Raw genomic sequence first — 17,221 nt, 5'->3', positions numbered from 1 at the left:
TATGTCAGACTAATTACCCAGTATATTATAGATCTTTGTAGACATAATATGAATCATGCTACATGTTCACAGTTATCTCCAACTACAAGCTATTTTGCTGTTAAAACCGTATTGTTCAGATTTGTGAAGCCTTGTTACCTTTTATAGATACAAGATCTGCAACACCGACCCGTGCCCTATCAACGAGCCATCATTCCGAGAAGTGCAGTGCTCCAAACACAACAACATGACGTATAAGAATGAAACTATATCTGAATGGATACCTTACTTCGATCAAGGTGAGTCTAAACACGAAAGACGAAAACTAATCCTTAAAATTTCCTAGTCTGAAATGACCATAATTTTTGTAATCCTTTAGACTGGCCGCCCATGTCCTATAATCGGTGACCAGCTTCTTGTAGGATAAAAATAAGACGTACCTCCTGATAGCAATAGTGGAACGCACGTCTAACAAAAATCCTAGTATGAACATCCTACAAAAGAGCGGCCCGTTTATCTGTCCAACTATAAGGCTGAGGAGGGCGGGCAGATACAATCAATATATCTTGCAGATTTCAGTGGCATAATTATATAGAAATAAGTACATATCTACGGAAATTATAACGTATATGTTGTTACAGACAAACCTTGTGAGTTACAATGCGTGGCTCGCGACGGCAGTGATGTGGAAATGTTAGGCGGGTTCGTCGCCGACGGCACTCCTTGCAGACAAAGCATCGGGGCAAGGGACATGTGTATCGCTGGTAAGTTATGTCACTTTAATATTAGAGAATCATATAATAAGAATATACCACATATAATTAGAAGAAGTCAACGGATGGATACAGGCACTACTAAGCCGCGTAGCGCGACTGGTGTAAGATGGCAAGATAGATTTCATAAGGGTTTTATGCTGTAGCTTTTGAGATTACCTGTCATCTCTCGGTCTTAAAACGTTCTTTACAGCCAATCCGGAGCCATTACTTTCCTGGAGCGCAATATAAAATCGTCACAAACAGCAATTAGGGCGCTGAACCGATTAACTCCCATAATCGCTCGAACGTGCTAACGTTGACGCTATAAAACGTATACTAATCCAACCGTTTCGAAAATAAAATAACGATGTCTCGTATGGTTTGGGTAGCCATCGAACAGGTCTATAAAATTAAACCACTAAAACCAACCTATATAAAATTCTCCCCATTCTGGGCGATGATTACCCACTTATTTCTCGAATTCAAGACAAAAAGGATGTCTAAAAAAGAAAGGTTTATTTTGTCACAGGTGTATGCTACAAAGTTGGATGTGACTGGATAGTTGGGTCTGATACGGAAGAAGACAAGTGCGGTGTGTGTGGTGGAAACGGGTCGGCCTGCAAGACTGTACAGGGCATCTACAGTAAAGGAACTACTAAGCAATCTGGCTTTAGCGAGGTAAGATACTTTAGAAAATAGATAGGCAATATTGATATATACGCCAGCACATCAAGCTACTACAATATGTCTTTGTTTAATAGATTTTCGACTTTATTTCCGAACTATAAGGTTCGATATTACAAATTGGCGTACCTTGATGTGCTAGGTAGTCTGTACTTACCAGTTACCACATACCTGGCCTATTTGAAGAGTTGTTGTTGTAATGTTGAATTCTCCACAGGTTGCAGTCATACCTGCAGGATCAAGGAACGTAAAAATCCAAGAGAAAGTAAATCCTGGAAACTTCATATCTATTGGAAGCGCTAAGTCGAATAAAATATACCTGAATGGAGCACGGTAAGTCCAGCACATTAACGAGACGAGAAAATGTTTCGTCGAAAACCGTCAGTTGCTAATGATTTACTTTTATTACAGAAATGCTACATTGACGGAATACTTTGTGGCTGGAACTCAGGCTATCTACGAACGAGATCGTGATTGGGAGAAAGTACGAATTGTTGGACCACTGGCTGAGGATATCAAAGTTTATGTAAGTAAAATATTACACGACACGACGATCAACGAGTTAGCAGTACTTACAAAACTAGTCATAACACAAAGTTGCCTGTCTAAGATACCTTTCTTAAAAAAAGTTTTAGTTTCTCTTGTGTATAAAATAGCATAAAAATTGGGATGGCTTACACTTAATTAGATAGACAACGATGGAAGTATGCGGGTTCCTGAAGATCGAGCAAAGAGACAAACCTTAGGGGAGACCTTTGTCCAGTAGCGGACTTTTCTAGGCTCTGACGACGAAGGAGGACACAAAACCAATAAGACCAATAATTAAATTGTCCTTCCACTTCCAGCAACGAATATACAGCGGCCGTCACCGCAACCCCGGCGTGACGTACCAATACACGGTGGATCGGCAGCGCATGAGACGCCGGTACAAGTACCGTGTCTCCGAGTGGTCGGCTTGCTCCGTGTCGTGCGGCATCGGGTACATGAGGCGGAAGTATGAGTGCGTCGATGATCATAATCGTAAGTGGCAGTTTTATATTAGGTATGCTTTAGCTTGCAGGTTCAGTATTTGGGAAAGGTGAGCAGAAAAATGCTATACGAGGCGATGAGCCAATGACACTCTAAAGGTCTAAAAAAGAATTGTAATTAATAGAAAAAAATCCTTCCTTCTAAATTACCCATTAGAAAAGATACAGCACAAAGGAATGTAAAAAAAACTTGTTGAACTACCAAACTACTATTTGAAATAAAAACATTTTAATTATATTTTAAACCTCAAGGAAAAAGTAGGTACAATAAGACCCTTAAATGTTTTATGGTTCTCTGCAGAACACATAGGTAAATAAATTAACTTGACATAAGAAGGGATATCTTTTACGATCACAGGGCTTTTAAGATCTGGGATTCCAGTACTAATATATTCCTATATTACGCTACACAGGTACAGTGGACCTGTCCCAATGCTACCACAACGAGTCTCCGCGTCACGAAGCTATGATGCAGCAGTGCAGACAGCCGGCCTGCCCCCCTCACACGTTGCATACCCACTGGTGGGTCGGCGCCTGGAACCCTTGCTCCAAGCCCTGTCATATGCCGGTAGGTTTTATATTCGTACAAATCAATGATAACCATTAATTATCTCGTCCTGTTTTATACATGGTACTATGCTTTTGTTATAATGACTGCAGAACACTGCAGAGCTCTGCAGAAGAGGCTCATGATCTATCGCTATTATTTTATTTTCATCCATAAAATTGCAACTGTGTGGTCATGAGCACTGTTTAGCACTGCGGGGGCCGCGAATGAAACCGCTTCCATGCGCCTCAGAAATATGCATAATACTTCTTGAGAGGTATGGTATAGTATAGCTACTGGTAAATACAGACAAACATTTTGTTACAGGGCGAGGAAATCACGAAGCAACGCGGTGTATACTGCGTAGACAAATTAACGAACAAAGTGATAGAGGACTCCGAATGTGATGCACTCAGTAAACCGATTAGCACAATCAAATGTGCAGACGTACCAGCATGTTAACGGAACGATATCACACGCCATGGAAATGAATCCATACGGAACACATCGATCAACGCGGTTTTATGATACACTATCATATCACGCAGTTTCAAGCGAGTGTTCGCAAGTACACTCGATAAGTCGTCAATCCCTCGCGGCGACGGCTTGTGCCTGTACAATCAGGTACAGCAGACAATACGTATCTGCTCATCTTCGACAGATATAGGGTTCAGGAAGGAACGCAGACAGAACCGAGACAAATGCATTTGAACAGGTAGTGGTTGAGTGAGATGTGAAGTGATGCAAGTCAGTGTGGGACTCTATAGAGCGACACTTGAATCCAGTTATGAGTGACTATGAGCGCCAGTGTTTTGTTACGTATTCTTTGCAATAAGAAATAACCCATCGAATAGACATAAATCAGTTACGTGTAAGTACTCGAATATCCCTACGTGGTGTGCGAATCTCGCGAGTACGATCAACAATGCTCTGCAATTACCACTTACTGCCATATTATAAGTAACTAGGTTTAACATAGTCTTCGCTTAGTTATTAACTACTAATATATTTTATATTCTGTAACATCAGTATTAAAGTGGTGTATGTATTTCTTTCAAATAATGCAAATTAACGTAATGTGAACGAGTATAAGTTTATAATAATTTTTTTGGACCAAAAATATTTTAGAAATCAAATTCACGTTGCCATAATCACTGTTACTGCCAATATGACACTTGTATTATATAAGTAGGTATTTACTTAAGTTCTTATATTTTATGTATTAATGGATTCATATTTTTGTACAAATGAATTATTGAGTATTTTGTAATATTTAAGTGGTTTGATGGAACACGTATTGTCACACTGGGTATCCATTATGTTAGAGCTGAAATCTGTTTAATCGCTTGTATTGTATACCTATAGACAATAAATGAATCAGCTAGTCAAGAACTTAGGCATTTGTACACCAGGCTATTCACAGTTGTTTAAATCCATATGTAATTCGAATAACATAGAGTAGTATTAGAAATGTAGGAACTCTTTATACGTATCAAATGTCTTGTACTATAGATTAAGTACCCTTCTATGATAAAGCTAGACAGATAATTTGCGTGTATAAAAATATGGACTCTATACAATTGTGCCTAATTCTGGAACAAATGTGTCGATAATATTTATGAATATTATTTAAGAAGCATTGTTTGTGTCCTCCTTTATGTGACTATGCATAATTTTAAACATTAGTAATACTTTTATTTATCACCTACCTACTATAAGTACGTATAATATCAATGTAAATGAGTTTCTAGTTTTCTGATGTTTCCGTTCTAAGATGCATCAGAAACGTCAATCAATTGATACACAATTTTAATTATGTAATAAACTGCTTTAGAAACTAACCCTTAAGTGTGCACGAATTACGTATTAGACCAACAGGTTACATTTCTATCGATCGTAGTGAAATATACCATTGTACCAATTATAATTGTGTATGTAATAGATATGGCAATAAAATCGTGCATTGTTTTAAATAATGTTTTTATTTTTATCCATACAAAACTTATAAAGTCCTTAACCCATTCGCTAAGAATAAAAATCACAGTGAAATATATTGGTGAAAATAATACAGTTTACGCACCAAATAAAAAGTCTTACAATCTGGACAGATCAGAATTCAGAATCACAATCAAATTGAAATAATACAAAAATATATCAAGCAAGGCCAATTTTTAGTTGCTATTCAACCATAGAAGGAAATTCTACATTATAGCCTAAAAATAACGAAAACTAAGGTGCAACTAAAAATACTTATGATAACTGTGTTATTATTATTAAAAAAAGTTTCAACAAAAAAAGATTATTTGTGCTTTACAAATTAATAGTAAAAGACTAAGCAATGTATGGGCAGCATCTAATTACATCTACAAATAATTTTCGGGCATATACAATATACATAATATTCTGACAATGAGTATGGATCTAGAACAAACTGTTACATTTGCATAAACTAATCTAGTGTATAAAAGTACAAATAAAAAAAAATCTTGAACAATTTAGATAGGCAGAATAACATTTATTATCTATGCCATTCTCTCTAAATGAAATGTTTTCTTGAGGTATAAAAAAAACAATCAACATGGTGGGGTTTACATCTTTCGAATACACTGAAACATATAATTTTGTGACCCCCATAAAAATATTTTTGTTCACTTCAAGTCTTAAAATAATTGAGATTCATAGTTTGAGTATCATCTATCCTATACATCTAGAGTGCGAAAACATCCACATAATACTAATATAACCTAATATTATCATAATCAGTAGTTTCACTTTGTGTTTTTGAAAAATAAATCAGTGTTCTATAATTTTCTTACTGGGATATGCTATTTTTACGTTTACATAGTCTTACAAGTACAAATAATAAAAATCTCAGATTGTTTTCCGTTTATTTCGGTTTTTATAACATTTAGGTTTTATTAAAAAAATACGTATAAATCTTTAATTAACCAGTTCCAGAACTAGACTCTTTCGCTAGTAAAGCTTCTGATGAAACGTCAAACCTTATGTTTTTCTTTTTTGTTGTGTTTTTCTGAAAGAGGATAAAATAAAGCTTATTTTTTTAGTTATTTTATATGTACTAGTTGCACTACAGCCTTGTATAAGTAGCCAACTTATCATGATTCGATATCAAAAATAATCGAGTAAGTTGCATCACTACAACTGTCAGTGATGAACTGTCAGGGAAATCGTGCTATCCCGAAAGAAGCCGCTCTGCGGTCCCCTCTGCCTACACTAGGCGTTAAGGTAGCCTTTCGAACCAAGCGTAGCTGACGCAGCGTCTATAGCAAGTCACTTACGCATGTCACTATCGATTTGGTGACCTTGGATACTCGCGACAGACGCACCGAATTTCTTACATTATCATAGAACATCTATCCATCAGTCTTTCGTCACAGCCACTGACACTAGACGCTCGCTTCCAAAAGCAACATGAATGACTCACCTTTTCTTTATTAGTTCTAGGGTCTGTGTTCTTGGAGCGTTCCTTCTCTAGATCTGTGTGTAGCGACGCGAGCTCGGCCGTCAACTCCGCTTGCACCGACCGCAACCGCTCAACTTCCACTAGGACCTCGGCTTTATCTTTCACTGTAATTTAGAAAGAAATTCTTTAGCAAACTGTTTATAATAAACTACTGTCTGCCGCATGCCACCAACGACCGACGGCTATTATGTGTCAATCAATAGTCAGAAGATACCATTTTATGTTTGTACCGTAAAGACACATTACTGAATGGATTTAAAAAATTCTTCCAATAGGTATTGGGAAGCCAGAGTATCCGTAACATAGACTATATTTAGTCTGGGTATGGGAAGTAGTTCCACAGGGCCGCGGCTGAAACCGCGGGAAAACAGATAGTACTATATAAAGTAACTTTTAAAAGTCAATTTGACCTCATTTACATTTATTACATAGCATTCTCAAAATAATGGACCTCAGAGCCCTCTTGTTGTTAAACAATCACAGTTCAATATTCAAGACTTTTTGATAACAGCTAAACTGAATATAAAAACTCAACTTACTCTCTCCCTGACCAAGTATATTACACAGCTTTTTATTTCGGGACTTGACAGTAAAAAGTTCCTGCTTTAAGGAAATAACCTCTTCTTTCAGTGTTGCTATTTCTCTGTCCTTTCTTTCTAGAGCGTCAGCAAATTGTACTCTGGTAATAATTTCATCAGAAGCTGGTTGACGGTTCTTTACTCTATCATAGATTTTATCCTTTAGAAGCTCATTCTTAGTTTCAGTTTTTACCCTTTCGAAAAACTCTGTGTCTTTGTCGGGGGACTTGGGATCTTCCTGCAGACACTTCTCATCTACGTGGTTGACTGAAAGTAAAAAAAAACACTCGAGTTATTTCAAGGTAATAAGGATATAATACCTCACTTTTTTTAGTTGAAGTTTCATCTATTCTTTGAATGGAGCAGAAAATTCAAACATGGCAAACATCAGAATAGTATATCAGAGATACAACTTTTACCTCATTTCTTATTTATCATACCGAGAAACTTACATTTCATATCTTCACCAACATTCATCATATCATTGAACTGGTCCAGGCTCATGACATTTTTCTTCTTTTGTTTCTTAGCATTAGATTTGGAACTCTGTTCAATAATCTTCTTTTCAATCTCTGCTTGCTTCTTGAATTGCTTGTACACATCTTTCTTCTCCTCAAAATCAAGCTTAGATAGTAGAATAGCCTGAAAACATACAATTTAACTTTCTTGAGCAATATGTGAGTAAATTAAAAGACAATGCATTTAAATCATCATTTCTTCCTTTCCCAAATATGTTGGGCTCAGTTTTTAATTTGACTGGATAAGGATGAATAGCCACCAATGTTTTACATGGAGCCTTATCAGACCACCCATAATGGCTGCCAAATCAATCCCTGCTGCTTTAACTTCTTAAATGTTTTTAGTGTTAAGATAATAAAGCAACTACATTAACGAATAACGTTTATCAAATCTGTGGTAGGCCTTACCCTAACTAAAGGTACCCAACTTACACAAGTCTGCTCCCACCCGGCAAAAATAATATACTTAATTTAAATATATTGCTCTTTAGATATATTTTACATTAGCATAAATTAGTAGACAGCTCGGACAGTTCACTGCTAGCAGTCGCCGCGCCGCGCCGTTGCCGCGTCAGTCAGTCGGTCAGTATCTACCGAGCAATCCGCGAAAAATGAGCAAAGCAAACCGCGGTCGCCAGTTGGATTGCTGGCAGTCTGTTAGCTGTCGCCGTGTGGACTGCTGGGTGCCTGCTAGCTATCACCACGTAGACCACGTTGACTACGATCAGTCGTCTAAATTTAGGGCGGTGTTGGGTTAGAGCGGTCTTGGAACAGAGTTTAAGTGTGCTATGACCTTTACACTTCAGTCCAGTAACAGTATATTTTTTACTGCTGTTTTTCCCAGAAACCCTCCTAAAAAAGCTTGTAGGTAAAAACACAATTTTATACTGAAATAATACATTACTGACTTGTTGTAATTCAGACTCAAAGTTGCCGTCAACCATTTCTTCATCCTTCTGCTTCCACAGTTCCCATTGGTCAGAGGAGACAGGTTGCTGTTTGGACTTCTTCTTTTTAGGGACGGGTGGCTAAAAATAACATTAATATTATGTCTAGTTTATGTTGCTGTCCTGTCTGACTAATAATCATCAAGATCTTTAATTTATACTAATGAGGAAAAAAATATATTTTGGTTTGTAATGGATAAACTCACAAACTAATGGGCTGATTCTAAAAGTTCTGGTTTCACTGTTGGAAAGGTGCACTCTTCCCTAGTAACATAGGGGAGTCTCTCACTCTTCCTGAGTATTTCTCAGGGGGTGTGAATGGAACCGCAGAAAACGGCTAGTCTTACTATATTATTGGAACTGCAATTAAATCTGTAAGTATGTATATGTAACATATATGTATGTAACTTTCAATTGCAATGGTTTTTGGTGCAACTGCAATCCAATACCAACTGTACTACAACTCCAACTGTATTTAGGTATTATAGGTGCATAAGCATAGAAAATCAATTTATTTGTGTTTTGAAGTAACTTTGACATAACTTCATTTTCTTATCAAGCGAATGATCCTTATGGATAGAATACTTGATAAGTCTCTTTTTAGTTATTACAAATGTCTAAAAATTCTGTAACCTGGGGTTTAGTAGTGGTGATGGTTTTAGGTTTCTTTGCAGGATCAGTCTTTTTGGCCGAGTTTATTTTAGTCTTTTTCGTCTTCTGAATATCGCTGGGAGGGTAGTCATCATCTTCAATGCTCAGACCGGCAAATCGGGATTGTACAACCAATGCAGCCATTTTTCACAGATGGATCTGTTTGTGAATAGTTGCAAATAGTTTATACGTAAATATTGATCGTTATTCAAACATTAATACAGCCCAAAATAAACATTAAATTAAACATCACACAGTGTACCTATCTCTTGTCAAAATTTTCAAAACAATTATGCAAATATTTACCAACTAGAATATATTTCGTGTTTTCATACTCACCTATTGGAAATTAATGGGAAATCGAATGTTCTATTGTTCTGTAATAAATAAACGACCAGAAAGCGGCGATTAAGATACCCAACGGACTAGACAGCCGAATGCTTTGTTGCCAGATCACAAAAAATCAATAAAACTAACTAAAATAGTGATGTGTTCTTCACCTTGGCATAGACCCTATAAAGAAAAACTAAGCTCACTACAAAATCGAATTGTCGAAATAAAAGTACGACTACACCATGCTTATATTATCAGTCATTGAAGAAAAAAAAGAAGAGAAGAAGAGAAAGAATAAGTAAAATCCCAGTGGTAAATATAGAGGTCAGTGGCAAAATCCAAATGAAAATATATTGCCTACGTGCTTGGACCTCTCCTGACTATAGCAGGGTTAAATTTTTTGACATTGACAGATATGCATGCAGCAGATTATATCGTTTGGCGGGGATCAGCTGTATTGAATTTGAAATAATTTTGTAAACAAATAATCATGAAATTACAATGCCAAATCGAAGTTATCAACAGACTGCATAGCGCCTTAAACATAAGATCAAGCGGAAAATATTTAAAATCAACTATCGCAATAGGAAAAGAACCTAAATGTGAAACTGAATATTTCATCTTACTTTTCTCTACTACCAATAAAACTGGAACAAAATATCGTGTAAAGAGTATTAAACAAGTGTTTGTTAAGTATATAAACGAAGGCAAAGCAACTATACGCTTTGAAGAGCCGCCGCATGATTTATGTCTGAAGAGTGAACCTATACAATTGAAATGTTTTATGAGGTTGTTAAAATCGTGCCTGACTGGAGACACGAAAAACGTTCAACTGGCGCCTTTATCAAGTTTAAGTTTAACCCATAAGGATACAGCTCCCACGAAGCTGGTAATACGGGATCGGAGTGAATTCCCTATTAAGGGATTGCCAAGAACATTAGAATCTCTGTACATTAATGGATTGAATTTGTGCAACTTTAGAAGAGACATCCTTCTATTGAAACAGCTTGTTGTACTTGATCTCAGTAATAATGCCATAGAGAAAATTCCTCCAGAGTTTGGTAAGAACCTCTATTTATTACTTGTAATATTGAAATCAAGTGAGCTTTATTAGAACTTGGTATTGATATTGTTCCTCTTACAGGAAGAATGCCGAATTTGTGTGAATTGTTTCTGTCTAACAATCAACTGGGGGTTAAAGGAGAAGTGGACTGGAGATGGTTGATGGGATCCCAGGTAAACAGAGCTTATTATCGTCCTTCAGTTTAGAATACTGCATTTTCCAGCCATACGTGGAACATGTATATAAAAGCAAAGTAAATACCTGTCTAAATCTAACTATCTCTGAATGTAATGTCTATTTACTATATTTCCAGATTACAAACAAGCTGAAACTATTAGATATAAGTGGAAATAAATTAGGACATTTACCAAAGTCAATATGGAAGCTACAAAAACTAGTTACTTTGAAATTGGATAATAATATGCTGGATAAACTCCCAACAACACTGGGTCGAATAAGTAGTTTGAGGTAAATATGTATTTTCTAGCTCTCACCAGTGGTTTCACTGTGTCCTGTGGGTGCTACTCCATCCTCATTACCTTCCTCGCTAAATGGGCTATCTAACACTGATTTTTTTTATCTATACAGTAGCTCCTGAATTTAGCATGTTCAAACAATAACATCTTCAGCTTTATAATATTAGTATTTATAAGCACAATTCCATAATTATATCATTATATCTTACCTTGTTTTGTGACAATCAAATATTTCTAAGCTACCTCCTGTCACATGTTTACTTGTGTTCAATTAATAACCCGTACTATATTCCAGGTATCTTACAATGACCCAGAATGAACTAACATCCCTGCCGTGCGGTTTACTGCAGTGCCGTTTGGAATACATAGACCTTTCAGAAAATAAACTTGATGTCAATGAAACACCACCTGAACCCAGTAAACACACTCCTTGGGACTTTTATATCGGCAGCTTAGTAGATTTAGCTTCAAAAGCAGTACTAAGAAATAAAATATACTATGCACCTAATATTATACCATGGACATTAGTGGAGTTTCTAGATAACGCCAACATGTGTATCTGTGGTGCACCAGTTGTGAATAACTTATTTTACATGAATAAGGAATTTCAATTAAAAGACTATTTCCGAGTTGTTGTCTTCAATAGTAATAGAAAAAGCACAGTTACATTCCAATGCTATTTCTGTTCACCTAAATGTTTTAATAGATGATGTTGTATTGTAATGAAGAAAATAATTTAATGATTTTAATAAAATATTTATTGATATTAACATAGTTTTACTACATTAATCACATTACATTTTATATATGTTATTTAATTAAGGCCTTCAAGTTTCCAACTAATGTCTGCAATCACTGGTGCTATCCTTATGTGGGGTTCTGAAAAAATATTAAAATCCATCTATAACGTTATTTATAAATGTGTTAAACTTTCAAGAATGTTGTAAAACAATGTACTCTGCCATATCTGTTTATCCCTTTGCAAAAACTCAGGCAAGCCATTTTATTAATAAAGTTAAGTTTAAGCACTTTGAACTTACCAAGTGTGGCTATGCCTTGTGGAATAATGCTCTGTCCTTCTGGTACATTCTGGGCAGCAATAGTTGCATTTGTTGCTTCTAATACAAGCTCATTGGTCCATATTTGTTTGAAACTGTCCTTCATTTCTTTCAAAACTTTTTCCAAAGATGTCTGTAAAATTAAATATTTCATCATCCTCCGAGCCTTTTTCCCAAACTATGTTGGGATCGGCTTCCAGTCTAACCGGATTCAGCTGAGTACCAGTGCTTTACAAGAAGCGACTGCCTATCTGACCTCCTCAACCCAGTTACCCGGGCAACCCGATACCCCTTGGTTAGACTGGTGTCAGACTTACTGGCTTCTGACTACCCGTAACGACTGCCAAGGATGTTCAATGACAGCCGGGACCTACAGTTTAACGTGCCATCCGAAACACAGTCATTGGTGTCTAAGACATACTTAGAAAGTACATACAAACTTAGAAAAGTTGCATTGGTACTGACTTGGAATCGAACCCGCGCCCTCATACTCGAGAGGTCGGTTCATTGCCCACTAGGGCATGAATAAGTTGCATATGAATAAGATGATCTTGACTTGTGAAATGTACTCTTATAAAAAATATATCTTAGAAACTACATTACACCAGAAAAAGTGCCTTAAGTGCCAGAAAAAGAATTAGGGAATTTTTACTGAATAAAATATTCACCTGTAAGATGTAAGCTTCTTTATCCTTACTGAAGTAACTCAATGCAATGACAACCTCTTTTATTTGCAACCTCAAATCGAAAGTAGCTGTGACCAGGGTATGCAAAGTCATGACCAGAGCAACATCTTCATACTGAGAACCTTCTTTTAGCGACGCTACTTTACGCTCGTGTTTTCGTCTGTTCTTACTTGAACGGAATGATCGGCTGAAATTAAACACAATTATAAGAAAAAAATCTTATGCAAGGTAAAAAAACTGCAGAGATTCCCAGCCTATTTTTAAAATCTTCTTTTGCCAGTAAGCAAAACAGCTTTTAGTTTAGCTGAGCCCAGTATTGAACCTTGGGGAACCCCTACTTACAACTACTGGCCCAGATAAGTTAGATGACATCTGTGATCTGTCGATTCTAGTAAAACTATAAAGTCTTAATATAGCATATCATATACCTTGAACCTCTAGACGATGAAGCCAGAGTGCTCCCTGCATCAGAATATAAATCGCTGTCCTTGTTTGTATAGAAATCAAATGTGTCCACAGGATGTTTTGTTTTATTTTCTCTGACAAACTGTAGGCGCTCACGATGTCTTATGAATGTTGCAAAATTGTTTTCAATAAGTTCTTTCATATTCTTATATTCTTCTAATATAGCTGGTAGAATTTTTTCATCTGCGAAAAACAAATGGTATTATACAATAAAAGCCACTATACCTTCCTTTTGTAGCTTCAAAAGTGAATAATAAAAATATTAGTTACCTTTCCAATTAGATTTTTGATATTGGGAACAGAGTGTTAACGCTGTTTTATACTGGCCACATTCAATTGCATACGAAATTGTTTCTTCATTGTTCCCGTAGTACTGATCCAAAACTGTTAATGCTTCTTTGTGTCGCTTTTGTTCTTTTAAGCCATTTACTAGATCCCTAATTATTAACAAAAGCAAAATGTTAAAAATGCATACCAAAATTTTTAATTTTGCACCTATAAAAATGATGATCTTACCAACACAAATTCTTGAAATCAGCTTCAGGCCAAGTAACTTTAGCTAAACTTATTGCCAATTCCCATTCTGAAGCCTCTTTATAACATTCAATGGCTTTATCTATAATTTGCGCTCTTTCATAAACCAACCCAGCTTCTGTGAATTGCTTCTTCAGTTTCAAATAAAGGCCAAAGTCGTCTGATATTTCCTTGAATATTTCATCATTTGGTGAAAACAGAGCCAACGCTTCTCTATAAAGACTGTGGTACTTCACGAAAGTTTTTAACTCATTATGTCTTTTTTCTCCACAAAGTACAAGGCTCTCTACTGCTCTGTCAAACCGCTTTAAATGTTTGTTAATCGTAAATCTTTTGTAGTTTTCTTCCATTTCATTCAGTTCATCAAGCATTGGGACATATTCTTTAGGATCTTTCTGAGACTTATATGCAACTAATAGAACTAAGTCAAAGTCGTACATGCCAAGAGCAACATCAAAGAGTTGATTTACATCAACCATATACAATAAGTATTTCAGTGCTTCATCTGACCCTACAGGTAACTTTGATCCACCAGATTCCTGAATTTTAAGTTCTTTAATGATTGATAGAGCGCTTTCTAAATCTTTCATTGTATTTTTCTTTACAAACGTTGTCAATAAAGGTAATATCTTACTATCACTATCTGTCCTCTTTTTCAAATATTCTCTTACAATATCACATATATTTTGGATTTTAGAATCTACATCAGTTTTTGGTTTGTCTGGTTTGCCAGCGTAACTACTAGAGTACATAGTTTTTGTCACATCCGAATTTTCTAGATCAGAAAGAAACAGATTTAGCCATGAAATGTTCTGAACCGATTCCAAAAATATTTCAATGTTCTTTACAAACTTATCTGGATCATGGTCATAAATGAGATTCAAATTGATCCTTTGTTTTCTCATGAGGTCAAATGCCTCATGATACTGTAGTCGATCAAGGTATTCTCCAATAATCTTCAATGATAAAGGCCTTGGTTGGATAGTTTCAAGATTTCCCCTTGGCATTTGAAACACTGTCCTAGTATCATTTGGTACAGCTATTACTAATTTAGCTCCTCTTTCAATTTTCCTCTTATAGACATGATTGGATTCAGTTTTTTGATATTCAGTAATAGCTTCAAGACCTGCCTTGGTTAATTCAGTGCACAGAAGCACATGCTGCAGTGTTGTTAGCAATAGGAAATGAGTATGGACAAAGAATGAACTAACATTGTTCATTATCACTCTATCATTCATATAAAGATGACCTTTATGTGATAATCCTATGAAATGTACCTCGTTTTCTACTAGAAGCACATCAAATTTCGGACATGCTACTTGAAATGAGACATCCTGAATTTCTAAATCTTCTCCAAGTTTCTGTTGTACAATTATTCCATCTTGGAGTTGTAAAAATACAGCAGAAGGATTAGAAGGGTGAGATTGAATCCTAGCTACAGGTGCAGGCAAAGAACTTTCATCCTTCTTTTCGATTTTCTCTGAGCCAATGAGGAGCTCCACCAAATTGTCAGTGTCGCTGTTATAAACAGCATTACATATTAGGGTCTCAGCATTAACCCAGAACCAATTGTAACATTGAAAAGGAAAATCATATTTATCTGCCTCCACAATTTTAGAAATTTCATACTGCAGAGGAAACTTATTAGTTTGTCTATAAAATACCAACTTATTGTCTGAAGTAAAAACAAAGAAAGAATTAGGGTCAGGGTCTCCTTCTTTTTGTTTTTGAGGAGCAAAGTGGACAGAGTTGATATTTGCATCCACTTGTATTTCAAAGGCTGACATTGGAGGTGGCACAACAGTTTGTCTAAATCCTGTCAAAAGTAGTTTATTTCCATCAATGACTGCTACTACTGCATCGTCATCAGCCCCAAAACCTCTGCTGTTATCTACATTCCAAATCCAATTGTACGAAAAATGTTGCCCATTATGTAAAAACACATGCAGCTTCTTATTGTTGGCTATATCAAAGTCATTATCCCACATGATCCTGCTTATATTCTGTTCAGCGTTGAAGGTTAATGTTTGTTTAAGGTACCAATGGTAATTACCAATTGTATACAGAAGCACAGTCTGTACATTACTTATAGTGTCTCTGCACTGTAAAGTTAATATTTCTGAGTCTGAACTCCAAGTGATGTCCTCTACAACTGTGTTAGCATTTACAGGAACATCAAATTCTCCATGTTTTAAGCCATTCTTCTCAAAGAAGGACACTAAATATTTTTCATTAAGTTTCTGTGTTGTGGCTATGAGATTTCCACTGGGTCTCCAAGACAAGTTTGATTCTAAGCCTTGTTGTTTTTCACTTGTGTATTGTAAATGTCCTTCTTTGTCAAAAACTTTGAATCTTCTAATTCCATTCATCATAAAACCTACTGCATACAAATTTCCATCTCCTCTCCAGGATATTTTCACTGCATCATCATCTACTGTTGGATCTGAAAATAAAACCAAATTACATTCATATATACCTTTGTGCCCCCAGTAGTTATCTCTATCCACAAAAAACATATTGCATTCTACGCCCTTTACTCAGGCAAAGTTTGTATGAAATCTGGCTATGTTTCATTACTATTAGGAAGCTAAATCTTTGAACTACCTGCAACAACTTCATTCTTCAGTTTAGCAGCCTGTTTGCCAGCTGATCCATGGAACTGAGTTTCCTTCTTCCCCCAGCCAACGGTTATGAATTGTTTCTCTCCAAACTCTTCATTGAACAAGTTGATCTCATGTATGGGATCGAACATATTCATTAGAATCATGTTCATGTCTTTCGTGACCAGTACTAGAAGCTCTTGGTCTGGACTCCATTCCATGGCCTATAAAATGGAAATTAATGAGTTTTCTAGTTTTACATTCATAGTTTTATTACATTTATATGACATGACAAATATATATGATTGAGATGAGAGTTCTACTCTAAAGTTTCTTTAAGGAATCTTATCAGCTGAGTGAGTGCATCTTAACTTCAGGATTCTAACTTTATAACATTGCATGTGAGTTGTTCATACCAGTAAGCCATTGTCGCAGACTCCAGCTGAGTCTACAATATTGCCATTGTCGCTAATGGTAATTAGTTCACCATTCGCCAGTCCCACACAAAGAGTGTTGGTCAGTCCGAGAAATGTAATGTTCACAGGGCTGTTGTCCGGAGACGCAATATCCGACAGATCTTTGGTCCACTTTGCCTCATTATTTTCATCAAAACATATCACACTGAGGTTATGTGTACAAACATATAGTTCGTTAGAGGAGCTGACTTCGTCATGGCCATTACAGACTATGAGTTTATTTTCCGATTTTAGGTTGAGATCTCCAAAGGAGACGTTCCAAACATTTAAGTTTTTCATTATTTCTAATAGCGAAAAATCACGATCATAAACACGTTTTGTATTGATTCGTCCCCGAAGTCAAAATTTGACAGGTGTCA

The 17,221-nt window shown here is 36.2% G+C and overlaps 4 protein-coding genes across 4 annotated transcripts in view; 2 read left to right on the top strand and 2 right to left on the bottom strand.

Moving 5' to 3' along the window:
• The window catches only part of LOC124636851 (A disintegrin and metalloproteinase with thrombospondin motifs 7), a 73,035-nt gene extending 68,069 nt beyond the window's left edge, over positions 1-4,966 (top strand). The window contains exons 13-20 of the mRNA XM_047173043.1: positions 148-278; positions 621-743; positions 1,264-1,412; positions 1,636-1,751; positions 1,830-1,944; positions 2,264-2,438; positions 2,860-3,014; positions 3,321-4,966. Of these exons, the coding sequence (XP_047028999.1) occupies positions 148-278; positions 621-743; positions 1,264-1,412; positions 1,636-1,751; positions 1,830-1,944; positions 2,264-2,438; positions 2,860-3,014; positions 3,321-3,455 (1,099 nt within the window). The 3' untranslated portion in view covers positions 3,456-4,966. The remainder of the gene's footprint in view (positions 1-147; positions 279-620; positions 744-1,263; positions 1,413-1,635; positions 1,752-1,829; positions 1,945-2,263; positions 2,439-2,859; positions 3,015-3,320) is intronic.
• Positions 4,967-5,864: 898 nt separating this feature from the next.
• On the bottom strand, positions 5,865-9,649 carry LOC124636849 (G kinase-anchoring protein 1-like). Its single transcript, XM_047173041.1, has 7 exons — positions 9,511-9,649; positions 9,154-9,330; positions 8,482-8,601; positions 7,508-7,697; positions 7,017-7,322; positions 6,439-6,581; positions 5,865-6,024 (listed from the first exon to the last, which is right to left on the bottom strand). Exons 2-7 carry the CDS (start codon positions 9,313-9,315, stop codon positions 5,938-5,940), a joined length of 1,008 nt encoding a protein of 335 aa, XP_047028997.1. The 5' UTR covers positions 9,316-9,330; positions 9,511-9,649; the 3' UTR covers positions 5,865-5,937.
• A 138-nt stretch (positions 9,650-9,787) lies between these two features.
• Positions 9,788-11,809, top strand: LOC124636847 (leucine-rich repeat protein 1). Its single transcript, XM_047173039.1, has 4 exons — positions 9,788-10,565; positions 10,649-10,740; positions 10,881-11,035; positions 11,339-11,809. Exons 1-4 carry the CDS (start codon positions 9,995-9,997, stop codon positions 11,751-11,753), a joined length of 1,233 nt encoding a protein of 410 aa, XP_047028995.1. The 5' UTR covers positions 9,788-9,994; the 3' UTR covers positions 11,754-11,809.
• LOC124636845 (putative elongator complex protein 1) lies at positions 11,784-17,214 on the bottom strand. The gene is made up of 8 exons (XM_047173037.1): positions 16,803-17,214; positions 16,391-16,610; positions 13,769-16,229; positions 13,523-13,689; positions 13,216-13,435; positions 12,770-12,974; positions 12,084-12,234; positions 11,784-11,922 (listed from the first exon to the last, which is right to left on the bottom strand). The coding sequence occupies exons 1-8, from the start codon at positions 17,139-17,141 to the stop codon at positions 11,858-11,860; spliced, it is 3,828 nt and encodes a 1,275-aa protein (XP_047028993.1). The 5' UTR covers positions 17,142-17,214; the 3' UTR covers positions 11,784-11,857.
• Positions 17,215-17,221: the final 7 nt, after the last annotated feature.

Source organism: Helicoverpa zea, chromosome 15 (genome assembly GCF_022581195.2).
Source record: "Helicoverpa zea isolate HzStark_Cry1AcR chromosome 15, ilHelZeax1.1, whole genome shotgun sequence".
Lineage (NCBI taxonomy): Eukaryota > Metazoa > Arthropoda > Insecta > Lepidoptera > Noctuidae > Helicoverpa > Helicoverpa zea.
The sequence above is the reverse complement of the archived record's forward strand: the minus strand, read 5'-3'. Positions and strand labels throughout refer to the sequence as shown.